The 23,810-nt window shown below is 53.1% G+C and overlaps 1 protein-coding gene across 3 annotated transcripts in view; it reads left to right on the top strand.

The window, feature by feature from the left end:
• Positions 1–23,810, top strand: part of BCL7A (BAF chromatin remodeling complex subunit BCL7A) — a 31,752-nt gene that overhangs the window by 4,017 nt on the left and 3,925 nt on the right. For 2 of the 3 annotated variants that reach the window (XR_014017317.1, XM_081252384.1), the window contains 4 exons: positions 5,209–5,290; positions 8,961–9,057; positions 13,854–14,021; positions 21,339–21,523. Coding sequence is in view for 2 of the 3 variants with exons in the window: in XM_081252384.1 (XP_081108510.1) it covers positions 5,209–5,290; positions 8,961–9,057; positions 13,854–14,021; positions 21,339–21,523 (532 nt within the window). In the remaining variant the exon portion in view is untranslated. The remainder of the gene's footprint in view (positions 1–5,208; positions 5,291–8,960; positions 9,058–13,853; positions 14,022–21,338; positions 21,524–23,810) is intronic. The other variant, XM_081252385.1, reaches the window with a different exon arrangement.

Raw genomic sequence — 23,810 nt, 5'->3', positions numbered from 1 at the left:
TGGAGTCGTCCCCTGCCTGAACGCCTGTGCAAAGAAAGAGCTGTTGTCTGGGCCTGAGTCCCTTCTGTCACCAGCCTGGAGGTGAGAAAGGGGTGGGGGCCAGCTGCCTTTCCGTGCTGCGGGAGGCTTGGCGGGGCCTTGCGCTCCAGGTTCCCAGCCTGGCGGAGGCTCCTGCACCCTGACAGCTGCTCTGCTGGGAGGGCAGATGGAGCTGTGTGGGGTTTTCCACCCTGCCGGCCCCAGAGCAGCCGGCCTGGTGGCCCTCAGTGCTGCTCAGCCCGCTGCCGGCGAGGCCTGTGTTTGGGGGGATGAGAGGCGAACGTGTCTCCCTCCCTTTTTTGTGTCTTGGGAAACTACGAGTCAAGTCCTCTGAAGACCTCAGGCTTTGGGATCTCATGGCTGGGCTTCCAGTGTGACCTTGGGTTAACCACATAACTTCTCTAACCACGACAAGAGGTTCCTGTGCTACTTTCTTCCCTTCTGGAATAACATCATGTCTCGAAAAGCACTTATCCTGCACACAGGAGCAGTCATTAAATGCGGTCCTTACTGTGAGGTAGAAACTTGCATTTTGCTGGGGTTTTTTTCTTTCTTTTTCTTTTTCTCCTGCCCATTCTGAGTAAAAAAAGACTTCGCCTTGTTTCCCGGGTTTCCTCAGCCCCGACAAGCCAAATCTCACCCTCACTGTGCCTTCAGAATGTGTCTTCCAGTCAGCCCTTGTGGTTTGGGGTTGTTTATTAACTGTGTGGCCACCAATCGTGCATTTCACCACTGGCTGGGACACTGGGTTGCCAGATTTAGCAAATAAAATTATGGGGCACCCAGTTAAATTTGAATTTCAGATAAACAAAGAAATAATATTTTTAAATACTTCTTTCTTTTTTTCAGTGTAAGTATGTCCCATGCACTAATTGAGACATACTTATACTAAAAAAATTATTCGACATTTATCTGAAATTCCAATTTAACTCTGCATCCTGTTTTGTTTTGTTTTGTTTTTTTAAATCCAGAATGGAGGCGCTGGTATACCACTTAGCCTGTAAGCCTAGGGTGGTATTTCTCCTCAGTCCCAGGGACCCCTAAAAATTCCCCCTTCTGCCAGCCCTACCCTTCCCCTGCCCTGGAAAAAGCCAGCAGCCAGCCGTGGCCACCCTGTCGGTAGCTGCCAGCCGTTTCTCCTCTCCTTTCTGTGTGCCAGCAAGGCAGGTTGGTGGAGTGAGAGGCAGCCAGGACAAGAAGGAAGAACGAAACGGTGGGCTCCTTTTGGGGAAGCTGGGGCAGGGTTAGGAGGCCCGGTGTGGGCGGAGAAAAGCAGGGCAGGGGGAGTCCCTGGGCGGGAGGCAAAGGCTGGCGCCTCGAAGTAGGCTTAGGCCTGGGACCCCTGGATCCGTGGTCTGAAGCATCCCTTGGTGGCTTGTGAAGACAGAGAGAGGCCTGTTCCCCGAGACTTCCCGCCCGTCTCTGGGGGCGGGGGGAGCTTTGACTGTGCCTAAACCCTCACCTTGGTACTTCCAGGGGCACCCTTCTACCAGGCACAGGGCAGACCAAGCGGGCCTGGGCCTAGTTAGGATGAGGCCAGCTGTAGCCAGGCCTCCTACGGCATCAAGGACTAGTCCTGGGAAGTGGATCAGAAGTGAGGGGTTCGGAGCCCTCTTTGAGGGAGTCAGGTCACCCTGGCTGGCCAGCCCTTCCTTGGACCTGACCTTGGGGGAACATTAGAAATTGCCCTCGGCCTAGAGAATCTGGGGAGAGAGGTGCTCATAGTTTGCACAGGAGCCTGCGCTGGGGAGGAGCGTCTGGGGCTCTATTCCTACAGCTGGGACCTCATTTGCTTCTTTTGTCCAGGAGCCCAAGCCTGGTGGGGAAGAGAGAGGCACTTAAGCCTGGCTGGTTACCAGGGGCCAGCAAGGCAGGAGGGCTCAGGCCGTGCCCAGGGCAGCTTCGTGGCAAGGTTGGGCTGCGGCCCGGTGGTTGTGGTGAATCCGAGCCCAGTGGCTGCAGGTGGTGAGACCTGGGGGATCTGAGGGAGCCCCAGGGCCCCATCTGGAGAGAGTCAGTGCTCCTCGGGGCATGTGGGCCCCTCGTGGCCAGAACGTGTTTTTGAGAGTGGCCAGGAATCTGGATTTTAATGTGGGGCCTGGCTTCTTTTTATTTTTAAGTCTGGCAATTGATTCAGATTTTTAAAAGTACCATGCAGGCCAGGCAAAACACGCCTGTTGGCCACTTGTTTGCCACTGCAGATGTAATTAAGTACAGCTTAATGCCTTCCTTTGGGGTTGGGGTGATGGGTTTGGAGGTGGTAGTGGGAGCTCTCAGCTGCTCTCTGGGGTCCCTGTGTCATTTCCCGAGGCGCTGCCAGGCCGCTGGCTTGATGACACACCCGGTGCTCCCTGGCTGTGTCTCCGAAGTACCGGCTACTCACTCAGTGACTCGCCCCTGAGCTCTGGGGCCTGTGTCTCCCTGGGTGGCTGCTGGCCGGTACCAGGCTGAGGTCGGGTTCTCAAGGCTCTTCCCTCTGCCCCATGGCCCCTCAATGCCCACACCTAGGAGTGCAACTGGAGAACGGTTTCTAATCCCTGGGGTGAGCTGGGAGCTCGGACCAAGGGAGGCACCAGAACCTAGCTGTGTTCAGCTCAGAACCTGCAGGGCCTGTAACCTCTCTGGGAAGCACCTGCCACTTGACACATTCATCTTGGCTCAGGTGTGGCCTGCGAAGCCCAGATCTGGCACACTTTCTGCCCTGAGAGGTGTCCTGTGTATTGCAAGTCAATTACTTTTTTTTTTTTTTTCCTTTTTTTTTTTAACACAATCAAGCCTTGGATTTGCTGACCTACTGGGGCCCCAGCCAAGGAAGCCAGTTGAGGGGCTTGTGAGTAGTGAGTGCCTTTGGCCATTTGCATGGGATTTGGGCGATTTGTGCTTCTTTGTCCAGCTTCTGTCACCGATGTGTTCTGTGGAGTCATTTCTTAGTAGTTTTTCACGGGAGACAGAATAGCAGGGGTCAGAGCCCGTGTCCAGTCCTGGTTCTGCCGTTGACGAGCTGTGTGACCGTGAACTACTGGCATAACTTCTCTGGGCCTCCCATTTCCCCATCTATGAAGTGGGGTGACAGTTGTCTCCCTCTCACAGGTCTGTTGGCAGTTGTCGGGAGAGAGGGCACGTAAGCAAAGTGCTTGGCACGGAAGCCCTCAGCGCACAATGGCCGTTATGATTGTTGCTTTGTCACCAAGGTTGTTTCTTGGGATGTCTCTGTCCTTTCCAGGCACCTGCTGATTATTCAGCATGAAGGTGGGGAAAGACTGGGGTTGTGGATTGTCCATCCTGCCTCTGAGAGGCTGGGGACAGGTGGGTGGTGACTTAGGTGCCTGACTTTATTTAATTCTTAATTCTCTCAGGGCTAAACAGGGCAGGGATGGGGCAGGGGAGGCTGCTCCAAAAAGCAGTGTGGCATGGAGATTTGAACACTGGCTCTGGGGAGAATGACTCCACCTCCCCCTGCCTCAGTTTCTTTATCTGTCAAAGAGGAAAGGTGACAGTTACTGCCACGAGAGGTTATGGGATGATTAGAGTGTGTACAGTGCTTAGTACACAGAAGGCACTAGAAATGGTCATAGTAGAATAAGGAAAAGCCAGGCCCTAGCTTCCTCCAGCCGGGGACTTGGGACCCGAGCAGGCACAGTTTGGGGAATGGAAGTGTCCGTGGTTTGGGTCAGCTGGTTTTGAGCGTGCTTGGGCACCCAGAACCCCCAGTGGTGAAAGGGTGCCAGGTGACGGTAACATGTCCCACCAGCTTGGGAGGACTACTTGCCCATGGAGGAGAGAACCCAAGGCCAAGGTCTTGGTGGGGAGGCTGGACGAGGCGCCCACAGCCACACATAATTCTCGGCTCTGGTGGACCCCGTGTTGCTAACATTGCTGGGGGCTCCCGGCCGCTATGCCACGTACAGCAGGTGTACATCTGGCTGTCCCATCAAATCGTGGACTCCAGAGCGCAGCTCCCTGGTTGAAACCCCAGCTTTCCTTCTGGGGGGGTCTCTCCCTTAGCCGTGGTGTCCTCAGGCACGTGGCCTCTGGCTGTCACTCCTAGTGTTAGGGGCAGGAGGTGACAGGACCTGACTCATAGGCTGCCAGAGGTCGAGGACCGAAGTTGGGAGGCTGGGGTGATAGATATAGCTAGAGAAGGACGATGCTCGAAGCAGAGAGGTAGGAGGAGAGAGTGGTGATTACCATCATTACCCTCAGTGGAAAGCAGTCACCCCCTTGCCTTCTCGTGGCTTGTGATTTGCTTCTCACCATCAACCCGCCTTTGGCAGCTGGGGGGCCCTGGGCACTGTGCCCCAGGAGTTTAGGATGCGGCTGGGGGTGGATCGGGGGCAGCTGTGCAGACGTTAGGAGCTGAGACCCTGGAACTGAAGCCTGTCTCCGAACCGAGGTATAGGGTCTCGGGGCAGGCAACCTCCCGGCCGCGGCAGATGGGGCTGTGCTTCCCTATCGCAGCCCCTCGGTTTCAGCATCTGGGGACTGCCCTTGGGGCCGAGGCCACTGGGCATCCAGGTTTCCCCCTGCTCTCCATGCCCCGGGGCTGATCTAACTGGCGTTTGCCCGGAAGAGCCTGCGGTGGTTACTCACGCTGTTGGCTCCTGCTTCCCTTCCCACGACCTCAGAGGCATTGACAGGGGGCAGGGTGAGCCCCTGAGTGCCCTTGGGGAAGACCCTCCCACCCCAACGGAGGAAATGCCCCGTTGGTCTGAAGCCCTCTCTGCTGCCCAGAGGGGCTCTGTGGGGTGAAGGCTGGAGGAACCCGGGCTGATTCCCTCCATCCAGAGGAATCAGCCCAGTGGCAGCCCCGCCCTCCCCTCCAGTCTCACCAGGCACTCTCTTCCAGATGGGAGGAAGCAGTCGACACGTGACATGCTTTGTCTCGCTCGCGGCAGCCTGGAGAGATTGACGACCCCATGTGGTCCAGCAGATGGGGAAACTGAGGCTCAGGCTGGTGAAGTGACTTGCCCAGGGGCCCCCAGCCAGCGAGCGACAGAGCTGGGATTCACGCCGTCGTCTGTGTGATCCGGAGATGTTCTCTCAGCCCTACCCAGAGCTGTCACCGTGTCACAGCTGCTCCAAGGGAGTGCGGCCTGTGCCCCCCGCCGGCGTGAGCAAGGGCCTGCCTCCGAAGCCCCCTGGTAATGGGTTCTTCCTCGTCCTCTGCAGGGAGAAGAAGTGGGTGACTGTGGGTGACACATCCCTGCGAATCTACAAGTGGGTCCCTGTGACGGAGCCAAAGGTTGACGATGTGAGTATGTGGGGCCGGTCCCCTGGGGTGGGGCTGTCCATCCATACTCCCTCCCATCACAGCAAGAGGGGGCTGTCCACTACCACCCACCATGCGGGGACCCTGGGGCCAAGGCCACTTGGGCAGCAGAAGGACCCAGCTTAGGGCTGGAGAGGCTGCTGAACCTGTGTCTACCCCTCCCCCCATCATCCAGCCCCAGAGTTTGGCCCTCAGAGAGGTGGGGAATGTCCCCTGTAAGTCACCTCTTTGGGGCTGACAGCCCCATGGTTTGCCAGTGGGCACACTGCTTAGTGCAGAGGTATCCCCTCCCTGAGGCCCTGGGCACCATGTCTTTGCGGTGGGCGTGGCAGTACCTGCAGACGGGCAGACCCTCCCCCATTGTTGTAGCGCCCTTCTTGGCACCTGACCATCTGCCAGGCATTACTTTGTGGAGTGAGCTCTTTATCCACTCTGGACAAGGGAGGACACAGGCTCAGAGAGGCGAAGCTGTTTCCCCAGAGTCACACAGCAAATGTCGGGTCTTTTGACTCCAAAGCACAGACTCTCTCCACTCTTGGAGAGCCTTCTGGTGGTTGGAGCTGCTGGTGAAGGGTGACCCCAGCGTGAAAGTTTGGTGCGGAGAAGCAGGGGCCATTGACGGGGGAGGGTTCCAGGAGGGGCGGCGACTGTGACCGCTAGAGGAAGGCCTCGCGGCTGCGCTTGATCTCAGGGCAGCACTGATGACAGGCCTGCCCCGCCTCACGGGTAGTTTTTCAGCTTGGTGGGTCCCAGGCCAGTGACCCTCAAAGACCCACAGGTCAGCTGCCTCATTTCCAGTCAAAATCCAGAATGGTCCCACTGACGGGCCTTTGCATGGGCTGTTCCTCCTGCCTGAGTGCCTTCCCTGCTATGCAAGGATGGCTCAGCTCACACTGACCACATGCCTCCAGTCGTGACAGGGGGCATGATTGGTAGGTTTCTAGGGGCCATAAGGCGGGGCAGAGACTTCCCTGGCGGTCCAGTGGTTAGGATTCCACACTACCACTGCAGAGGGCACGGGTTCAATCCCTGGTCGGGGAACTAAGATCCTGCATGCCGTGTGGCGTGGCCAAAAAAAAAAAAAACAAACCTCGGGATAAAGCCTCCCTCCACAATCTCCAGTGACCTGCCCCACGAGTCTTGGGTCTGCTGGCAGGGCTGAGGCTCCATTCGTGACCCTTTGATCACATGCGGCCCCTGGGTGTGTCCGTGCTGGGCTGAGAACGTGGGGGCTTGTCATCCCTTCCGGTCCTCGCCTGGGCTGGTTCGTGGAGCCACCAGGGCTGCTTTCCCCAGAGGCACCGACATAGACTGTCCTGGCCTTTGGTGCCGGCCTTCCGGAGGGAGAGCAGAGTGCAGCCAGCCTCCTCGAAGGCAGCTCCTGGCTCCTGCCCACGTCTGCGCCTTGCACATCATTAGGTGTTGTATAAATGCCGGTTGCATTTGAGAAGACGTGGTCCCTGCTCTCAAGGAATTTATAATCTTGTTGGGGAAAGATAATTATAGAATAGCATGAAACAGACATCAGGGAAGTGCCAAATGGCTTGTGACGAAGGAGAGAATGTAATATATGGGCTATCAGGAAGGACAAGGCAGCCTGGGGCTGGGCAAAGACCTCAGGATCTGGATTTGGACAGACGACCCCCAATTAACCTGTGATGCCAGGCGGGTGACCCCATCTTGGTGGGTTAGTTCCCTCTTTTGTGCTGTGGGACAGTAACATCTAGCTCCTGCGGTTTCTGCAACAGAGCAAAGGCAGTGTATCATATGGGAAGAACTTAGCACAGCTGTGCAGACAGTGCTTGGATGCTAATTCTCTGTCATCTCTGAGCCAAGATGTACAATACTCCTCCCCCCTTTCTCTAGGGTGGTGGGTCCCACGCCTGGCTGAGCATTAGATCCCCTGGGAGTCTCAACAAAATGCAGGTTCCTGGGCCGCACCCTGGATAGCTGCATCCGAATCTCTGATGGTCGTGGCCGGTAATCTGCAGTGGGAAGGGATAGCTTTTCATGTTTCTGTTTTTGGTTGGGTTTTTTTTTTTTGGCCGCGCGGCATGTGGGATCTTAGTTCCCTGACCAGGGATCAAACCCACGTCCCCTGCATTGGAAGCATGGAGCCTTAACTACCTGACCGCCAACAGAAGTCCCTCTTTTCTTGTTTTCAAACACCCAGTAATGACGTGGTTGCATTATTTTCTTTTTTTCTTCAGAACTCTTGAAAATTGTCTTCTCTTAAATAGGTAAAACATGTTACAAAATTCATTTGTTACTTTAAAACTCTTTTTTAAAACTAAAACGATTCACATGCCATAAAATCCACTCTTTTAAAGTTTGCCAGTCCGTGTTGGTATATTTACAGTTGTACAACCATCACTGCTATAATTCCAGAACATTTTCATTACCCCGAAAACAAAACGCATGCCCTCCCCAAGATCCTGGAAACCACCAGTCTACTTTCTGTTTCTATAGGCTTGCAGATTCTTCAAACGTTACTTTTTTTTTTACAGTCTTATCTTTTTATACATCTGCTTCCCATCCCTGCTGAACACCTCCAGCCCCATCCAGCTCTTTTCCTTGGAGACAACCAGTGTTTGTTTATCCTTCCAGAGAGCTTGTGTGTGCAGAGATACAAACACACGCCCATTTATGCTCCTCCTTTTCCACCAGCGGCAGCATCCTTTTCCCATGTTCTGCACCTTTCTTTTATATATCTTGGAGACACTGAAATATTTAAATATGTGCATATTTCTGCGGATCCTTCCATATTAGTACAGGAAGAGCTTGTACTTGGACTCTGTAATTGTTGCATCCCACTGCGTTGAGTGAATGTACTGTAATGTGATTAACAAGTCTTTTACCAATGGACACAGTTAGGTTGTTTCCACACAATTCCATTCCGTTCGTAAAAGATGGAACCACGTACAAAAAGCATCCCCTTGGGCTTCCCTGGTGGCGCAGTGGTTGAGAGTCCGCCTGCCAATGCAGGGGACATGGGTTCGTGCCCCGGTCCGGGAGGATCCCACATGCCGTGGAGCAGCTGGGCCTGTGAGCCATGGCCGCTGAGCCTGCGCGTCCCCAGCCTGTGCTCTGCAACGGGAGAGGCCACAACAGTGAGAGGCCCACATACCGCAAAAAAAAAAAAAAAAAAGCATCCCCTTGACCTTTCCCTCCTCCCCTGGGCTTTCCCTCCTCACCTGGTCCCCAGTGTCGGGCTAGAAGTCAGCTGTCTTTGAGGAAGGCAGTTCCAGGGGCCTGAAGATAGTGGAAATGTGTGAGCTGTCTTTTCCATCCCTCACCTGGCATCCCTGTACTGTACCTGCTTCGGGCAGGGTGACCATGGCCTTTTCCCCAGAGGAAATTCCCGCCAGCCAGGGTGTTTGCATGCCTGCGGGCCTGGCCCCAGAAGCAAGGCAGCCTTACCCCCAGCCCAGCCCTGGAAGCCTCCCCTCCACGGGGCTCCTTGATTCCAAAGCAGGTGAGGCTCCTCATGGGACGTGTTCAGATGTGGGCCAGTGGAGCCCTCCAGAGCCCTGGGGGCTCCAGGATGAGTCAGCGGAATAAAATATTCATCCCGCTCCCCAGGGTCTCACTGGTGCGTGCACACACACACACAATTTGGTGACTCGGTTTCTGCATCATTTTTCTCCTCCAGAAAAACAAGAACAAGAAAAAGGGCAAAGATGAGAAGTGCGGCTCAGAGGTGACCACCCCGGAGAACAGCTCTTCCCCGGGAATGGTGGACATGCACGGTGAGCTCCCCTCAGCCAGCCAGCCAGCCGGGCCCCTCTCCTGCCCGCAGCACTTGGTTGTGTTTTTGTTTTACCAGCAGGTTTGTTCACATTCCAGTCGAGGGGTAGGAGGGCTGGGCAGGACCGGGAGGCTTGTGTGCCAAGGAGGAGGCTCAGCAGAGGAGAAGAAGCTGCTTTTCCCAGAGCAGCAAGCCAAGAATCATACATGAGCCAGAGACATTAAATAAGACCTCCTTCTCACCCAGTGACACAAATGTCACAGGACATGTTCTGTTAGTCCCATGTGCCCAGGAAGTTTTTTGGGGGGGATCTTAACTTTTTCCCTCCTGACTCTTATTTCCTATTTCGCTTGGGCTACTGGGAAGCTCTAACTGGATTTCTGACTTCATGTGAATCAGTCTGGGACCCTGGGACCTTCCCTTCTACATCGACTGCCTAACTTCCTTTGCTGTCTTGTTTCAGAAGTTGTAACCAGTGTCCCACTGATCAGATCCAGGCTGTTGACGTGCTTTAGCCAGTCTGCAGTTGTTTTGATGCTGCTGGTGGGTTTTTTTTTTACCTTTTTATCTGAGAGGAAAGGCACAAATCGTAAGTGTGTGGCTCCATGAGATGTTCACAAACTGCACACACCTTTGTCACCAGCCCAAATCAGGACAGAATGTTCCCGGCAGTCCCCGTGGTGTCCCCTCCCGGTCATTCCCCACCCCGCCATGGAAAACCACTACCTGACTTCTAACCTCAGAGATCTGAACCAAAAGTTTCTAAGAAATTGAGTTTCTGATATTTATAAATCAGAAAATTTGCGTTTCTCCCATCCTTTGAGAAATCAGATCCGCCAGCCCTTGGGCACGTTCTTCCTCGAGGCCGCAGCCCGCTGCAGCAGGAGCAGCTGTCCCTGCCGGGAGAGCGTGGCCTCTCCAGGCCCACCAGGCTCACCTCCTGTTCTGTCCCCAGCCTGGCCCTGCCGGTCTAAGAGCTCCCAGCACTTGCCTTTCTCTGTCTTGATCCCAGCTTCAGCGTCTTTGTACTTCTGACCACCCAAGCCTTTTTGCGCAACAAGGTGATGTTAGATAAATAAACAAGTAAATCAAGAGGGAATATTGGTTGGATCTAGTTTGTAGCCCTCCAGGCCCGGGCTGTCTTACTCTGGGGGAAGGGAGGCCAGCAAACTTCCCCATTTGCCCAAACTGACTAGTCTGGAAAACAGTCACAAGCTCCAAGGGCAAGGAGTCTTGCTTGTTGCTGAATTGGCTTCAGAGAAGCACAGGGAGGGTGTTCGCTGACAGTTAACGTGTCAAGAAAGTGTCACAAACGCACGCACATACCAACAACTGCCGTATAATTTTAGTTGGGATGCATTTCATTTTCAGAAATAGGTATTTGAGTTGGGACGTACCCTGTCCCTCTGTCACTGGTTAGCAGCCCCACCCTCTGGGGACCGAGGAGGCCCCTGGCCTGGCTCAGTTTCAGTTAATTCATAGAATTACAGGTGAGAACCTTTTCGAGCACAGGGCGGGATCCCACCTGGATTCTAATGTGACTCTCCTAGGATCTACCCGTCATGGCGTGATCCTGGGCTGGGTATTGAACACGTAGCCTTGGGGTGGTAATGCCTACTTCACAAGGCCGTTATGAATATTGAATAAGATAATCCCTTAAAGGCCTTGGCGTGTCAGTAGCTAACATTTAAGAAGCCGTCACAGTGTGCCAAGCATCTTGCTAAGCCCATTTTGGGCATTACCTCATTTAATCCTGGTGACGAGCCACCTTTGTACAGACGATGAAGCTAAGGCTCGAGGAGGCGAAGTAACTTGTCCAGAGTTAGGAAGTTCATAAATGCCAGTGCTGCCATCTGCGGTCCTTTGGAGGAGGCAGAATTCAAGTTCATGGCCACTAGCCCATACGTAACACCCCAGAAAAATCTAGAATACTGAGCAACCCAGGTCCCCGACTCAGGAATCATGCTCACCTTCCCTTTTAGTACATGTGCAGCCAAGAAAGACCAAGTCCGACTGTAGGGAGTGAACGCTCAGGGAAAGCTATGGGCCTGGTTAGAGTTATCTGGAAGGTTACTGGCGGGAGGATGGGCACAGGAGGACATGAAGGGACAGGGATCTGCATCCAGCTGTTTAGTCTCCAGGATCCACCTGAGGTCAGCCCAAGCATCAGGGTCGCGCCGTTACCAGGTTGCCAGGCAAGGCTCAGGGCAGCTGACTCGTTAAACATTAGCGCTTACTGTCCTTAATTAGCATGACCTAATGCTGGGACCCATAGGCTGAGCCTCTGCCTTCTGTGCTTCCAACACACACGGCCATGTATCTTGGCATAGGGAGGAGGCTGAGATTTTCTCGAAAGGTAAATCGAGGGAGTTTATATCTTTTTTTTTTTTTTGTAAGTCCCAGAATTCACGAGAGGATGCTTTTGTGTAATGAGCGCCCCAGAGTACACTTAAAATAAGATGCAATTTACCGAGTCAGGGCTGCAGGGCTGCCTGGCGCTTCCTCACCAGGTTGAGGTAGAGGAGAGACTCGGAGTTTGGGGCTGGGCAGACCAGCCCGAGCCAGGGGCTCTGCTGCTGGGACTCAGTTACCCCATCTGGGAGGTTGTTGAGAATAAACGGGGTGACTGTAAATGCCCTGGCCTGGTGCCCAGCATGTAGTAGGTGCCCTGGATGTGTTGACGTGCTTCTCGTTTTCTCTCCTCTCCTTCCTTCCCTGTCTCTGTTTTTTCTTTCTCTCTCTCTCATTTTTACAAAAATGGCCTTGGTCCCAGGTGCACAGCATGGCCCAGAAAAGCAGGGTAACACCACATGGGTATCTGTAGTTTAAAATGACTCTTTGCTCGCTTCTCGGCCTTTCGGCTAAGATCAAGTGTAGTATCTGTTCTTATCAGTTTAATATCTGATACATCCTCTATCCAAGGACAATATATTGAACGGATTTTTGGAGCAGGCGGTTGGAATAGGAGCTTGCTATGTGTGGATGTGTGTCCCCTCCACACATCGACCTGGTATTGCAGTACCCCCAGGAATGGTGCACCCCCTTGGGGAATAACTCAGTATCAAAAGGCAAACTGTGGGGCCTTCCCTGGCAGTCCAGTGGTTAGGACTCGGCACTTTCACTGCTGAGGGCCCGGGTTTGATCCCTGGTCGGGGAACTAAGATCCCACAAGCCTCACGGTGCGGCCAAAAAGATAATAAAATGACTCTTTGTGGGCTTCCCTGGTGGCGCAGTGGTTGTGAGTCCGCCTGCCGATGCAGGGGACACGGGTTCGTGCCCCGTTGCGGGAAGATCCCGCGGAGCGGCTGGGGCCGTGAACCATGGCCGCTGAGCCTGCGCATCCGGAGCCTGTGCTCCGCAACGGGAGAGGCCCCAACAGTGAGAGGCCCGCCTACTGCAAAAACAAACAAACAAACAAACAAAAAGACTCTTTGTGGCCAAGAAAGGGTGTCCAGGGCAAGGGGGGGATGTGCCCCAGGATCCCCAGCTTGGCCCCCCAGCTCAACCCCTAATGCCCTTGCCCAGCTAACTTTCTTCCCCTTTTCCTTTTTATTATGAAAAAATGTCATAATAGAGAACAGTAGAGAGAATAGTGTGATGAAACCCATATGCCTACCCACCTAGGTTTTCATAACATTATGCCACATTTGCCTCATCTATTTTTTTTAATGTGTTAAGTTTTTTAATTGAACTACAATTTACAAGTAAAATAATGCACAGCTCTCGAGTGTAAAATTCAGGGAATTCTGACAATTGTATGCAACCCGTGCTAGAAGATTTTAAAGTACATTTCCCCACATCATGATACTTAAGTCTGTACCTAAACACTTCAGCACGCATCACTGATAAATGACATTTCTATCTACCCACTGTACCATTATCACTGCTAACAAAATTAATTCCTTACTTTTAAACTCCAGACTGTATTCAGATTCCCCATTTGTCCCAAAATGTCTCGCAGAGCTGGCACATTCAAAACAGGGTACAGATAAATTCCATATGTCACGCCCAGTTGTTAGGTCTCTTAAATTTCTTTAATCTGTAATACGACAGTAATCTTCCCTGCGTCTCCTTTTATTTTTTTTTCTTTAGTTGCATTGACTTGTTGGGAAGCCTGGGCCAGTTGTCCTACACAATATCCACTTTCTGTTGTGAACTTGTTGCTCTCTCTCTCCCTTTTATTTTGTATCAAGTGGAATTGGTCCAGAGCTGGATCAGATCGATGAAACGGTTTGATAATGCTGCCTTGTGGGACCACGCTTTGGCCTTTGCAGTGCTTCAGAGCCAGGCCCACAAGATGTCTGGTTTCTTCACCCAGAATGAGACCTCACGTGACCCCCAAAGATTTTGTTTTATTTATTTATTTTTGGCCGCACTGCGTGGCATGTAGGATCTTAGTTCCCCGACCAGGGATCAAACCCGAACCCATGTTGCCTGCAGTGGGAGCTCGCATTCTTAACCACTGGACTGCCAGGGAAGTCCCCCCACCCCTTTTTTTTTTTTGGCCCAAAGATATTCAATGTGCTGGGCCACCGTCTGCGGTCGGCTGCCGCTAATACAGGAGTCCCCTCAGTGAGTCGGGGACGGGGAGCTCAGATGAGCCTCCACCCCGCGCAGGACGTGTGGGGCGGCCCTGGGTGGGCAGCTCAGGGGCCTCAGGAGGAAGAGGTGTCTCCTCCCCCGGGAGAGCATCCTGTAGGGCTGCGGGCAGCAAGGCCAGGGGGACTGAGCCCCCCACACGCCTTGAGTCAGCAGCCGCGGCATTTCACGCTGTGGTTCTGTTCCCCCGCCGTGCAGATGATAACAGCAACCAGAGCTCCATTGCAGACGCCTCCCCCATCAAACAGGAGAACAGCAGCAACTCCAGCCCCGCTCCCGAGCCCAACTCGGCCGCACCCGGTGATGGCACCGACGCCAAGGCGGATGAGGCCCAGGCCGATGGGAAGGAGCTCCCCGGGGCCGAAGGTATGTGCCCTCAGGGGCTGGGCTCAGAGGGGCCTCTCTCCAGCCAGCCTTCAGCCAGGCAGTTGGAAGGGTCTTTAAGGAGGTCCTGCCAAGTGCCACCCCCAGAAGGTGACGGTAGAAGAAAGGTAATTCCTGGAGCTCATATTCTTGAGGGGCAATTAAAAATATACAATGTAATATTTGGAAAATAAGTGCTTTGGAGAATTATAAAGTAAGAAAGGGGAGTGGGTTAGGGTTGCATTTTAAATAGGATGGTCAGGGAAGGCCTCACTGAAAAATTGACATGAGAGCAAATGAGGCTCAGGTTAGGGGAGGGAGCAAGCCAGGTGGGAGAAGAACATTGGGGGCAGTGCAAAGGCCCTGTGGCAGGAGCATGCTCAGCATGGCTGGAGAAGAAGGCATGAGGGTCTCAACAAGCGAGATGAGGTCAGAGAGGAGGCAGGACCTCGAGTGTCGGGGCTCATAGGCCACTTCACAGACCTGGGTCTTTATGCTGAGTGAGACAGGAGCCTTTGGGAGTTTGAATGCCGTGATATGAAGGATCACCTTGGTTGCCGTGATTGAGATCAGACAACGGGGAGGCCAGGGCGGAGGCAGGGAGACCAGCGGGGGGGCTACTGTAGTTGTCCAGATGGGAGAGGATGGTGGCTGATTATGTGGTAAGAAGGGGTCTGATTGTGGAGGACAATATACATGTATATGTGTATTTATAGGTTTGTTTATTTTGAGGCTTCTGGATTCTCTATGTATTTATTTATTTTTTTAATCTTGAGTCTTCTATTTATTTATTTATTTTAATGTTTATTTATTTGGCTGCACTGGGTCTTGGTTGCGGCGCGCAAACTCTTATTTGTGGCATGTGGGATCTAGTTCCTCAACCAGGGATCGAACTCGGGCCCCGTACATTGGGAGCGCAGAGTCTTAGCCACTGGACCACCAGGGAAGTCCCTCTGGATTCTCTTTAAATGAAAAAATTTCCAGTATACAGAAAAATTGAACAAATGGTATAATACTCTCCTGTATACCCACCAGCCAAACTCGTCAGTTGTTAATGTTTAATGTTTTGGGGTTTCTGGTTTTTGTTGGAGGGGGGTTGTGGTTTGTTTTGGTTTTTTGGTTTTTTGGGGTTTTTTTTGCTTTGCTTAAAAGTATTTTTTTCTGAGGCCATCTGACATTGAGTTGTAGACCTTATGACGTTTTGTCTCTAAACACTTCAGCATGCATCTTTTAAAAATAAGGACATTCTCTTACGTAGTCACGATGACCATTATTGCACCTAAGAAATTGAACAGTAGTCCCTGATTGTCTAATATCGAGGTGTGTTTCGGGGGCAGAGGTGAGAGTGTGTTCGATGGGCAGTGTGTGGGCCCTGGCCTTGCCGCCACCTGTGATGGGAGAGGTGGAGGGGCAGGGCCAGGGCCATCTGGAGTGCCTGCAGATGCCCGAGTGCAGAGTTGGGGGTTCCAGGGAGAGGTCCAGGCTGATATGCTCTACCTGGTGGGGCAAGGCAGCTGGCCTGGAGTCCGGGCTTCCAGATGCTTGGGGAGGGCGTGCATCTCCTTGGGAGAAGGCCGTCCTGTGTTGCGGAGTTCATTCACATCCCCTTCCGTTCCGTTCCGTTCCACACACTTCACCCATGTCAGCCCCCTGCAAAGCTCCATGCCAGTCCTGGGCGACAGTCAGCTGAGTCCCACTCCTGACTCCCAAGAACTCATGGGCAAGACAAGCACTTGAAGCTGAGAACTACAGTCTACAGAGGTCACAGGCAGACTAGATGGAGCATGTGGTGTGCGGGTGTGACCATGGAGCCCAGTGGTGTTTTTATTTTTAATTGGAACTCGATGCCAAAAATTTTTTTTTTAATTGGAGTAAAATTGCTTTACAATGTTGTGTTAGTTTCTGCTCTACAGTGAAGTGAATCAGCTATATGTATACCTATATCCCCTCCTTGGACCTCCTTCCCCCGCTTCCCCCCCATCTAGGTCATCACAGAGCACGGAGCTGAGCTCCCTGTGCTTTACAGCAGGTTGTCGATGCCGAAATTTAAAAGTTGAGCAATTTCACTTAAAATAAGATCGATTTCCAGCCTCTCTTGAAAAGTGGGAAGATCTGGCAATACTGGACCTGCATTTCCATCGAGCAGCAACCAGCTAGAGCAGAGATGTGGCTGCCTCTCCAGAGAGGGCCAAGAGGACCTACATTCACCAGTTACCACACTCCTCACCACGCCCTATTGTCTCCCTGATGCTGAGGCCAAAGGCAGTTGCCATGTATTACACCGTGAGATCACTGTTGTTTTCCGTTTTTGTTTGTTTGTTTTTTGGCTGCGTGGCTTGTGGGATCTTAGTTCCCCGACCAGGGATTGAACCCGGGCACTTGGCAGTGAAAGCGCAGAGTCCTAACCACTGGACCGCCAGGGAATTCCCTGTTTTTCTCATTGTTGATTTAAAAGGAAAGTTAATATGTTTCTTGAACCTTTTTCTCTAGTAAGAGTGGAAAAGTAAAAGGCTGAGAGGCTGGGGGAATGCACATTTCTTTGAGGAAGAAGGAATATTCCTTTAGATTTTCTTTACAAAGCTTATTTGTGTCTGAATTAAATATTTGACTCATTCATGGCACTGCCTGGCCCCTAAGGGGGCTTTTGAGCTCACCGTGAGATGCAGTAAGGAAAGGGAGCCTGGAAGGCTTCCCAGAGGAGGTGCTGTCTGACTTAGTCTTAAAGGATGAGCAGAGATAGCAGGGAACTGAGCCACCCAGGCAGAAGGGACTGCAGGGCAGTGCCTGGGGACCTGCGGGGGAAGATGCCCATGTGCCAGGAGCACCTCTGTGCAGAGGGTGCAGGTAACCCTACACAGGGGAAACAACCATGAATTAGGATGCAGATTGAAGTGCGCCCCCAGCTCTCCAGGGTCCTCCCCCTCCTCAGGGCGGACCACTGCTGAGTCTGTTTTGTAGCCTTCCAGAGAGAGTCTGCACCTAGAAGCATCTGTATGAGATGATAACCTTTCTCTTTAGAACGCTTTCACTTAGCCATCACCATGGAGATAATTCCACGTTAGGACACATGTCTTATTTTCTTTACCAGCCTATCATTCAATGACATGAATGTGCCATGATTTATTTAAATAGTCCCCGCGTTGGTGGTCATTTGGGTTGTTTCTGTCTTTTTCCTACACTGACAGTGCTGGAGGGAGTCTTGTGTGCACGCCTCTTTGCCTCTTTGCTCAGGTGTGAGTGGGTGTGCTGGACGCGGCCCTGGAAGGGGGCTGTGGAGACGAAGGGCACGCCCTCCGTAGGCCCTGCGGGGTCTTCCTCCAGCGAGCCGGTGGGCGGAACGGCAGAGCAGGGCCTTTCAGCCTGGGCACTGTGGGCATGTGAGGCCGGATGAGTCTTTGCTGTGGGGTGTCCTGTGCGTGGCAGGGTATTAAGAAGCACCCCTGTCACTAGATGCCAGTAGCATGCCCCACCCCCAGTCGTGACACCAAAAATGTTTCTAGATGGGGCCAAATGTCCCCTGGGGGAGCAGGGGACAGAATCGTCCCCAGTTGAGAACTCTGTCCCAGGGACTTTGGCGCCGCCTTCTCCCGTGTACAGCACGTGGGCATCCCCTCTCGTTCCCGTGGGGCCCGCCCGCCCAGGCCTGCCAGGGGGAGGTGCTGGGACGGGGCCGTGGACACAGAACGAGCTCGTCACATCTGAGCCGACCCTTGCTGGCCGAGTGGTCTCAGGCCAGCGGCATCACCTCCTGCGTGCCTTCCTGCTTCCTTGTTCATAAGATGAGACCAATAACTCAGGAGGCTGGAAAGGAGGCGGGGCTCGAGGGGGTGGGGCAGCGGGAGGGCAGAGCGATCCTGGGGAGCTGGGGGCGGGGCCTGCGGGGCCCGTTCCGACCACTCCTAGCTTCTTGCTTGCTGGGTTGGGTTTTTTTGTTTTGTTTTGTTTTTTTGTTTTTTTGCATTGGGAGGGCGGAGTCTTAACCACTGGACCGCCAGGAAGTCCCAGTGGCTTCTTACTTTCTGGCCATGGCCTCGTTTCTCCCATGTTTGGGGTCTGTGGCTCCTTCGCCCTAAAGGGTCCAGTAGAGCTCGGCAGCGGGATTACGTCTGGGGTCGGTGCTTCCACAGTCTCTGCCCTACCATCCACAGCCCCACGCACCATCACAGGTCCAGGTGGGAGCCACACCGGGGTCCCTCCTGGCCGGGCCAGGCCTCTGGGCCGGCACAGTTGCCCAGCTTTGACCAGGCGGGACCGCGCTGGCGGCCAGGCCTGCCTACCCACGGCCCGGGGCTGCCGAGCTCCTGCGGGAAGGACAAGAGGCGGACCCTTGGGCCTTCCCAGGTTGGGGCCTACTGCCTGCGGGACAGGGCGGCTTGGTCGCCAGCTGTTGACCTTGCTTTGAACTTGTTTACTGCTGAGTGAGTTCGGGGAATGACATAATGTCCAAACTCCCTGGACTAAATTTAGGCCCTCGGAAAATAATTTCCCCTGAGCGCGTTCCACTGCTGTCGGGTTAAGAGAATCAGGCCGCTGCAGCGAGGCCTGGGACGCTCCGCCAGCTCTGAGGACAGTTCCCACCGCGCTCTTGGGCCGGTCAAGGGGTTAGTGTGACTCTCTGGGTGACCGGCCACCTTCATGATTTCTAAGCCTGCAATGGGGCCCTTACCTTCCTCTCCACTCTGCAAAGCCCACCGGCTAGGGCAGAAAAGGATCTGTAGTCACAGAGAAGGAGGACGATAACAACTACAAAGGTTTGTTAAAGCAAACATGTATTATGAACTAGAATATAAGGTTAACATGGATATTTTCTTTTTTTTTAATTCAGATGAAATTCCCATAGCATAAAAGGAAGCATTTTAGGGCTTCCCTGGTGGCGCAGTGGTTGAGAGTCCGCCTGCTGATGCAGGGGGACACGGGTTCGTGCCCTGGTCCGGGAAGATCCCACGTGCCGCGGAGCGGCTGGGCCCGTGAGCCATGGCCGCTGAGCCTGCGCGTCCGGAGCCTGTGCTCCGCAACGGGAGAGGCCACAACAGTGAGAGGCCCACGTACCGCAAAAAAAAAAAAAAAAAAAGGAAGCATGTAAAAGTGAACAGTTCAGTACCATTTAGCACGTTCATGATGTTGTGCAGTCATCACCTCTGTCCAGTTCCAAACTGTTCTCATCACTCTAAAAGGAAACCCTGTATCCTTTGGCTGTCACTCCCCATTCCCCCCAGTCCCTGGCAACCACCAACCTGGTTTCTGTCTCTGTGGACAGAGACAGAAACATTTTCTGGACATTTCATATATATAAAGGGAGTCGTGTAATATGTGACTTCTGGCTGACTTCTTTCACTCAGCATCATGTTTTCAAGGTTCATCACATTGTAGCCTGTGTCAGTGCTTCATTCCTTTTTATGGCTGAATAATATTTCATTGTGTGGATGGACCACATTTTGTTTATCCGTTCATCTGTTAATTGACATTTGGGCCGTTTCCATCTTTTGGCCGTTGTGAATAGTGTTGCTGTGAATATTTGTGTACAGGTCTCAGTTTGAGGACCTGTTTTCAGTTCTTGTGGGTCTATCCTACAAGTGGAATTGCTGAGTCGTACAGGAATTCTATTTTTAACTTTTTGAGGAACTGCTGTTACATGGATTTTAAAGGTAAAACTAAAAATACCAAAGATATGTCAGGTTTATGGGGAGTTTGTTTCTCTGCCCTAGATAATCCCTCATTTACTCCCACCTGGGATTATTTTGCTGCTTGGATACTTCTGTCTTTCCATTTAATCCTCACAGTGGCTCAACAGGGCGGCTACTGTCAACCTTGACTTTACGGAGGGTGAGGGATCTGAGACCCAGGAACAAGTGGCAGAGGCAGTATTAGAACCCAGGCCGGTTTCTAGACCCTGTGTCCCCCTCCCCAGACACGAGCTTGTAGGCGTAGCCCAGGGGCCACAGTGAGGTGGACCCCTGATCCTCCCCGTGGTGGCAGGAGAACCCAGCTCAGACCCTGACGGGATGTCGGGGTTCCTGGCACTGCCCTGAGCCATCAGGACTGCTGGTTTAGGGGAAGTAAGAGCGTGTGTTAACCGAAGCTCCCCTGGGCTCCCCTGGGATGGACGGGCTGAGGGTCAGCCTCCTTGGGAGGAGGACTGCAGCTCCTTCCTGCCCTGTCCCCAGCCCTGTGTGCCCTGCTGTCCTCAAGCCCTGGAGTGCTGTCTACTTTCCCCCATTTCCCCATATTGCTTGCCTGCTTTAAAACTTAAGCCTGGAATTTTTTTTCCCCTTTGTTATGCCTCTGCCTCAGAAACCCCAGAAAGTAAGGCATACTTGAGTATTTTAGTGCACTTTTTACAAATTAGGGTGACATATGTTGTTGGTGTCTTGAATGCAAGCAGAGCTGGGCCCTGGGCGTGAAGTGGCTGCGCCCTCCATGCGCTCTGTGCCAAAATAAGCTTCAGGTACAACGGCCGTTCCCCGTTCTTCCAAAGCCGCATCACCTCACACAACCTGCTATGGCCTGCACCTTCCTTCTGCTAAAGGAACATGGTGGGGGGAGCAGGGAGACTGATGCATGAGAAACAGCTCAAATGACTGGCAAAACAGGACTCATTAAATAAGTGATTGCTTGATAGAATGCTATGTAGCCATCTTGTAGGCTCTTGTATTTACAGAGTTTTTGAGGACATGTATTTTGGAGAAAGTCTTCCAAAATACTATGAGATCCTTATTTGGGGAGAGTGTAGAACTGTATGCATGTAGGGAGAAAACATCCGGAAAGATGGGACTAAATCCTCTAAAATGTTAGTGGCGTGGTAGCTGTGGATGGCAAGATAGTTGGTGATTTAATTTTTTTCTGTATTTTCTGTTTCTTGCAATGACAATCCGAAAAATATCCATGTTATTAAGAGAAATGTTTACAAAGGGGCAGTTACCTCTGGATTCCCCAGCTGGAGAAGGCAGGCTTCCTAAAGGAAGAGGGAGGAGTCAGCAGCCATGATGGTTGGAGCATGCTGTGTCCACCAGAGGGCGCCAGGTGCACGCAGCACAGAGCATCCTGTCGCATCCTTTAGGTGGCCTCTCGGGGCACTTGGTAGGTAATAGGTGTGCAAGGGGAAGGGTCAGAGGCTGCAAGGCCAGAGTGGGGCCTGGCTGCTTCCAATGAGATCCCTAAGAATAAGCAAGACACTTCCCAAGCCCCCCAGCCTCCTTGCAGTCCCGACAGACCGCCTGGCCACAAAACTACCCAATTCCAGGTATTTTTAGTAGTTGGTCCATCTGGCTCCGCATCTCCCGTGTCTGAAAACAGCTTCTGTCGTCTTGCTTTTTCCCTCAGATGCTTCTGATGAGCAGAATTCACAGTCTTCAATGGAAAACTCGATGAACAGTTCAGAGCAAGTAGAACGGCAGCCATCTGGAGATGTGGGTCTGGCTGCAGAGACGTCCACAGTCTCTCAGGTACCTCGGTCGAGGTCTCAGAGGGGCAGCCAGATCGGCCAGGAGCCCGTTGGGGTGTCGGGGGTACGTCAAAAGGTGTTTTGCTGTTTTGTTTCGTTGTTTGCTCTTTGGACGATTGGAACTGTCTGGTATTCACTGAGCAGGATTCGTGAGCATCCTTCTGTGTCTGAGCTGGTCACTGGGGCCCATGGTGAAGGAGGAGACACACGGGTCTGGCCCTTGGGGTGGGTCCTTTATCCCAGCCTCAGCCTCACCACTTTGTTTATTCGGGTCCACAAAAGCACTGCCCGGTCTCAGTGACCCAAAGTCAACTTCCCTTAGAGCTGGGAAGATAAGACTTCAAAATCCTAAATGCCCGATGAGTCATCCTTTGGAATTTCGCAACTGACAACACTCCCCCTGCTCGGGCCCCTTTCTGGGTCATCACTGTTTGCCAGAATCTGGTCTGAATCAGTGCAGGCTCAGGTGGCTTTGTGGACAGGAGGAAATGTCCCGGGTTCGAATCCCAGATCCTTCACTTGGCACACATGAGCCTCAGTATCTCCAGCTGCTAAAATGGGATCATGGAACTGTCTTGGGGCCAGGGTGCAGGCGAGAGGAGAGAATGTGGGTAACACACTTAACACAGAGCTGCGCGCACGAGATGCCCCAGTGTTGCCTCGGCCTCCATGGTGATTTTTTACCGTCAGCCCTCTGTGCTTATCTAAGAGGTCTGAGGACTCAGGTATCAAAACTTCAACTAATCAAACTGTTTCCACTTTGCTGAGTATTTTCATACCTGGGGAGAAATTGACAAGTAGCAGAAAGAAGTCTGTACTTCTGTCTGTCTGTACTCTGGGGAGCCTTCAACCAGGCCTTCCGCAAGGGAAAGTGCCTCTCAGATTTTCACATCTCCATACCCTTGGATCTGCAGCCCCCTTTCAGCCTGTAGAACACCCTTCCAAAGGCCCAAAGACACAGAGGTGGTGTTGATGAAAGATGTGTTTGCAGTGGCAGAAAATCGGCCACAACCTAAGTGTACCGGAAGGATTAAATAAATCTGGGGTCGTGGATAAAACAGCCTGCTATGCAGCTGTTAAAAAGAGTGTGTTGACCCAGGTACAGATAGAGAACAAAGAAATATTCTCACAATGTGAAATGAAAAACACAAGGCAGGGCCTCGAGCATAGCACGAGCCCATTTGATTAAAACTACGATACAAATCAAAGCCTCATGTAGATAGAGCTGGTAAAACCAAGAAGCAGCTGGGGTCTCCTGGCCTCTTGAACTCAGTGGAGGAAAGATAGCTTGAAACCTTGATCCACACCCTGGGAGCATGTAATGCTTTCCACTGACATCTGAAAGTCCAGGGGTCTTCCAGTCTAACACGTCCCCCCCCACTCCCATTTCCGGGGACCCAGACCTGAAATGGGACCTCTTCTGCCATTTTCATGCTCACATAGACATGCCACCTGTCTCCAGAGCTGCTAGGTTTGTGAGCAAGGCCAAGGGTGCGCCGCACTAAAGCAAACAGCTTGGCATCGATGTTCAGCCATTCCTGTTTAAAAAAGAAAAAAGGCTCCCCGTCCCCTTTCTCACCCCCTCCCTCCTGCCCTCTCCCTTACGCAGGACAGTTCTCCTGTCTCCAGAGTCCACTCCCAAGCTCACATACTGTCCCCCACCGCGCCCCCCATGCAAGCGCTCTGCAGACACTTCACCTGAACGGGATCCACCTTCCCCGGAAGGCACGGCGGCCCGCTTTCTCCCGTTACCTTTAGATCGAGCTTTTAGCACTTCCATAAGGAAAAGGGAGGGGTGCCTCCCTGCCATACCTGCTCTCCGGGTTTTCCTCAAGAAACTCACACACATCCTACATCAAGGCCTGGGGCTCTCTGTTTCACATTCATTGGGTACCCACTGTGCGTCGGGCAGTAAGCCGGGTACAAGATAGCCCGGGTGAGCCAGCAGACATGGTCCCCGGCCCTCGCGGGGCTCACGATGGGGTCGGCCGGGGGCGGGGGGCGCCGAGACACAGCCGGGAGACAACAGACGCAGGCGGGCCACGGTTCACGCCGCAGGAGGACGGGAGCGGGGCAGCGAGGAGATGCGTAAGAGGAGCAGCGTGCCCTCCTGGACGGCGGAAGCGGGGGGCAGGGGAGGGCTGAGAAGTCAGGGTGGCAAGGGCAGGCCTTCTAGGCAGAGGGGCCGAGGGGGCACAGGCCCGGAGACTGGAGCCGTCCTGAGGAGCGGACGGGGAGGCTGGACGAGGAGGGCGGGACGGAGGGGAGAGCGGGAGGCCGCCTCTGCCTGGCGAAGAGCTGGGATTCTGTTCTGAGGCCAGTGGGACGGCATTCTATGTAGGGTCGCTACT

The sequence above is a fragment of the Mesoplodon bidens genome (genome assembly GCF_964165515.1).
Source record: "Mesoplodon bidens genome assembly, chromosome: 13".
NCBI lineage: Eukaryota > Metazoa > Chordata > Mammalia > Artiodactyla > Ziphiidae > Mesoplodon > Mesoplodon bidens.
Note: the sequence above shows the minus strand (reverse complement) of the source record. Positions and strands in the feature narration are given on the sequence as shown.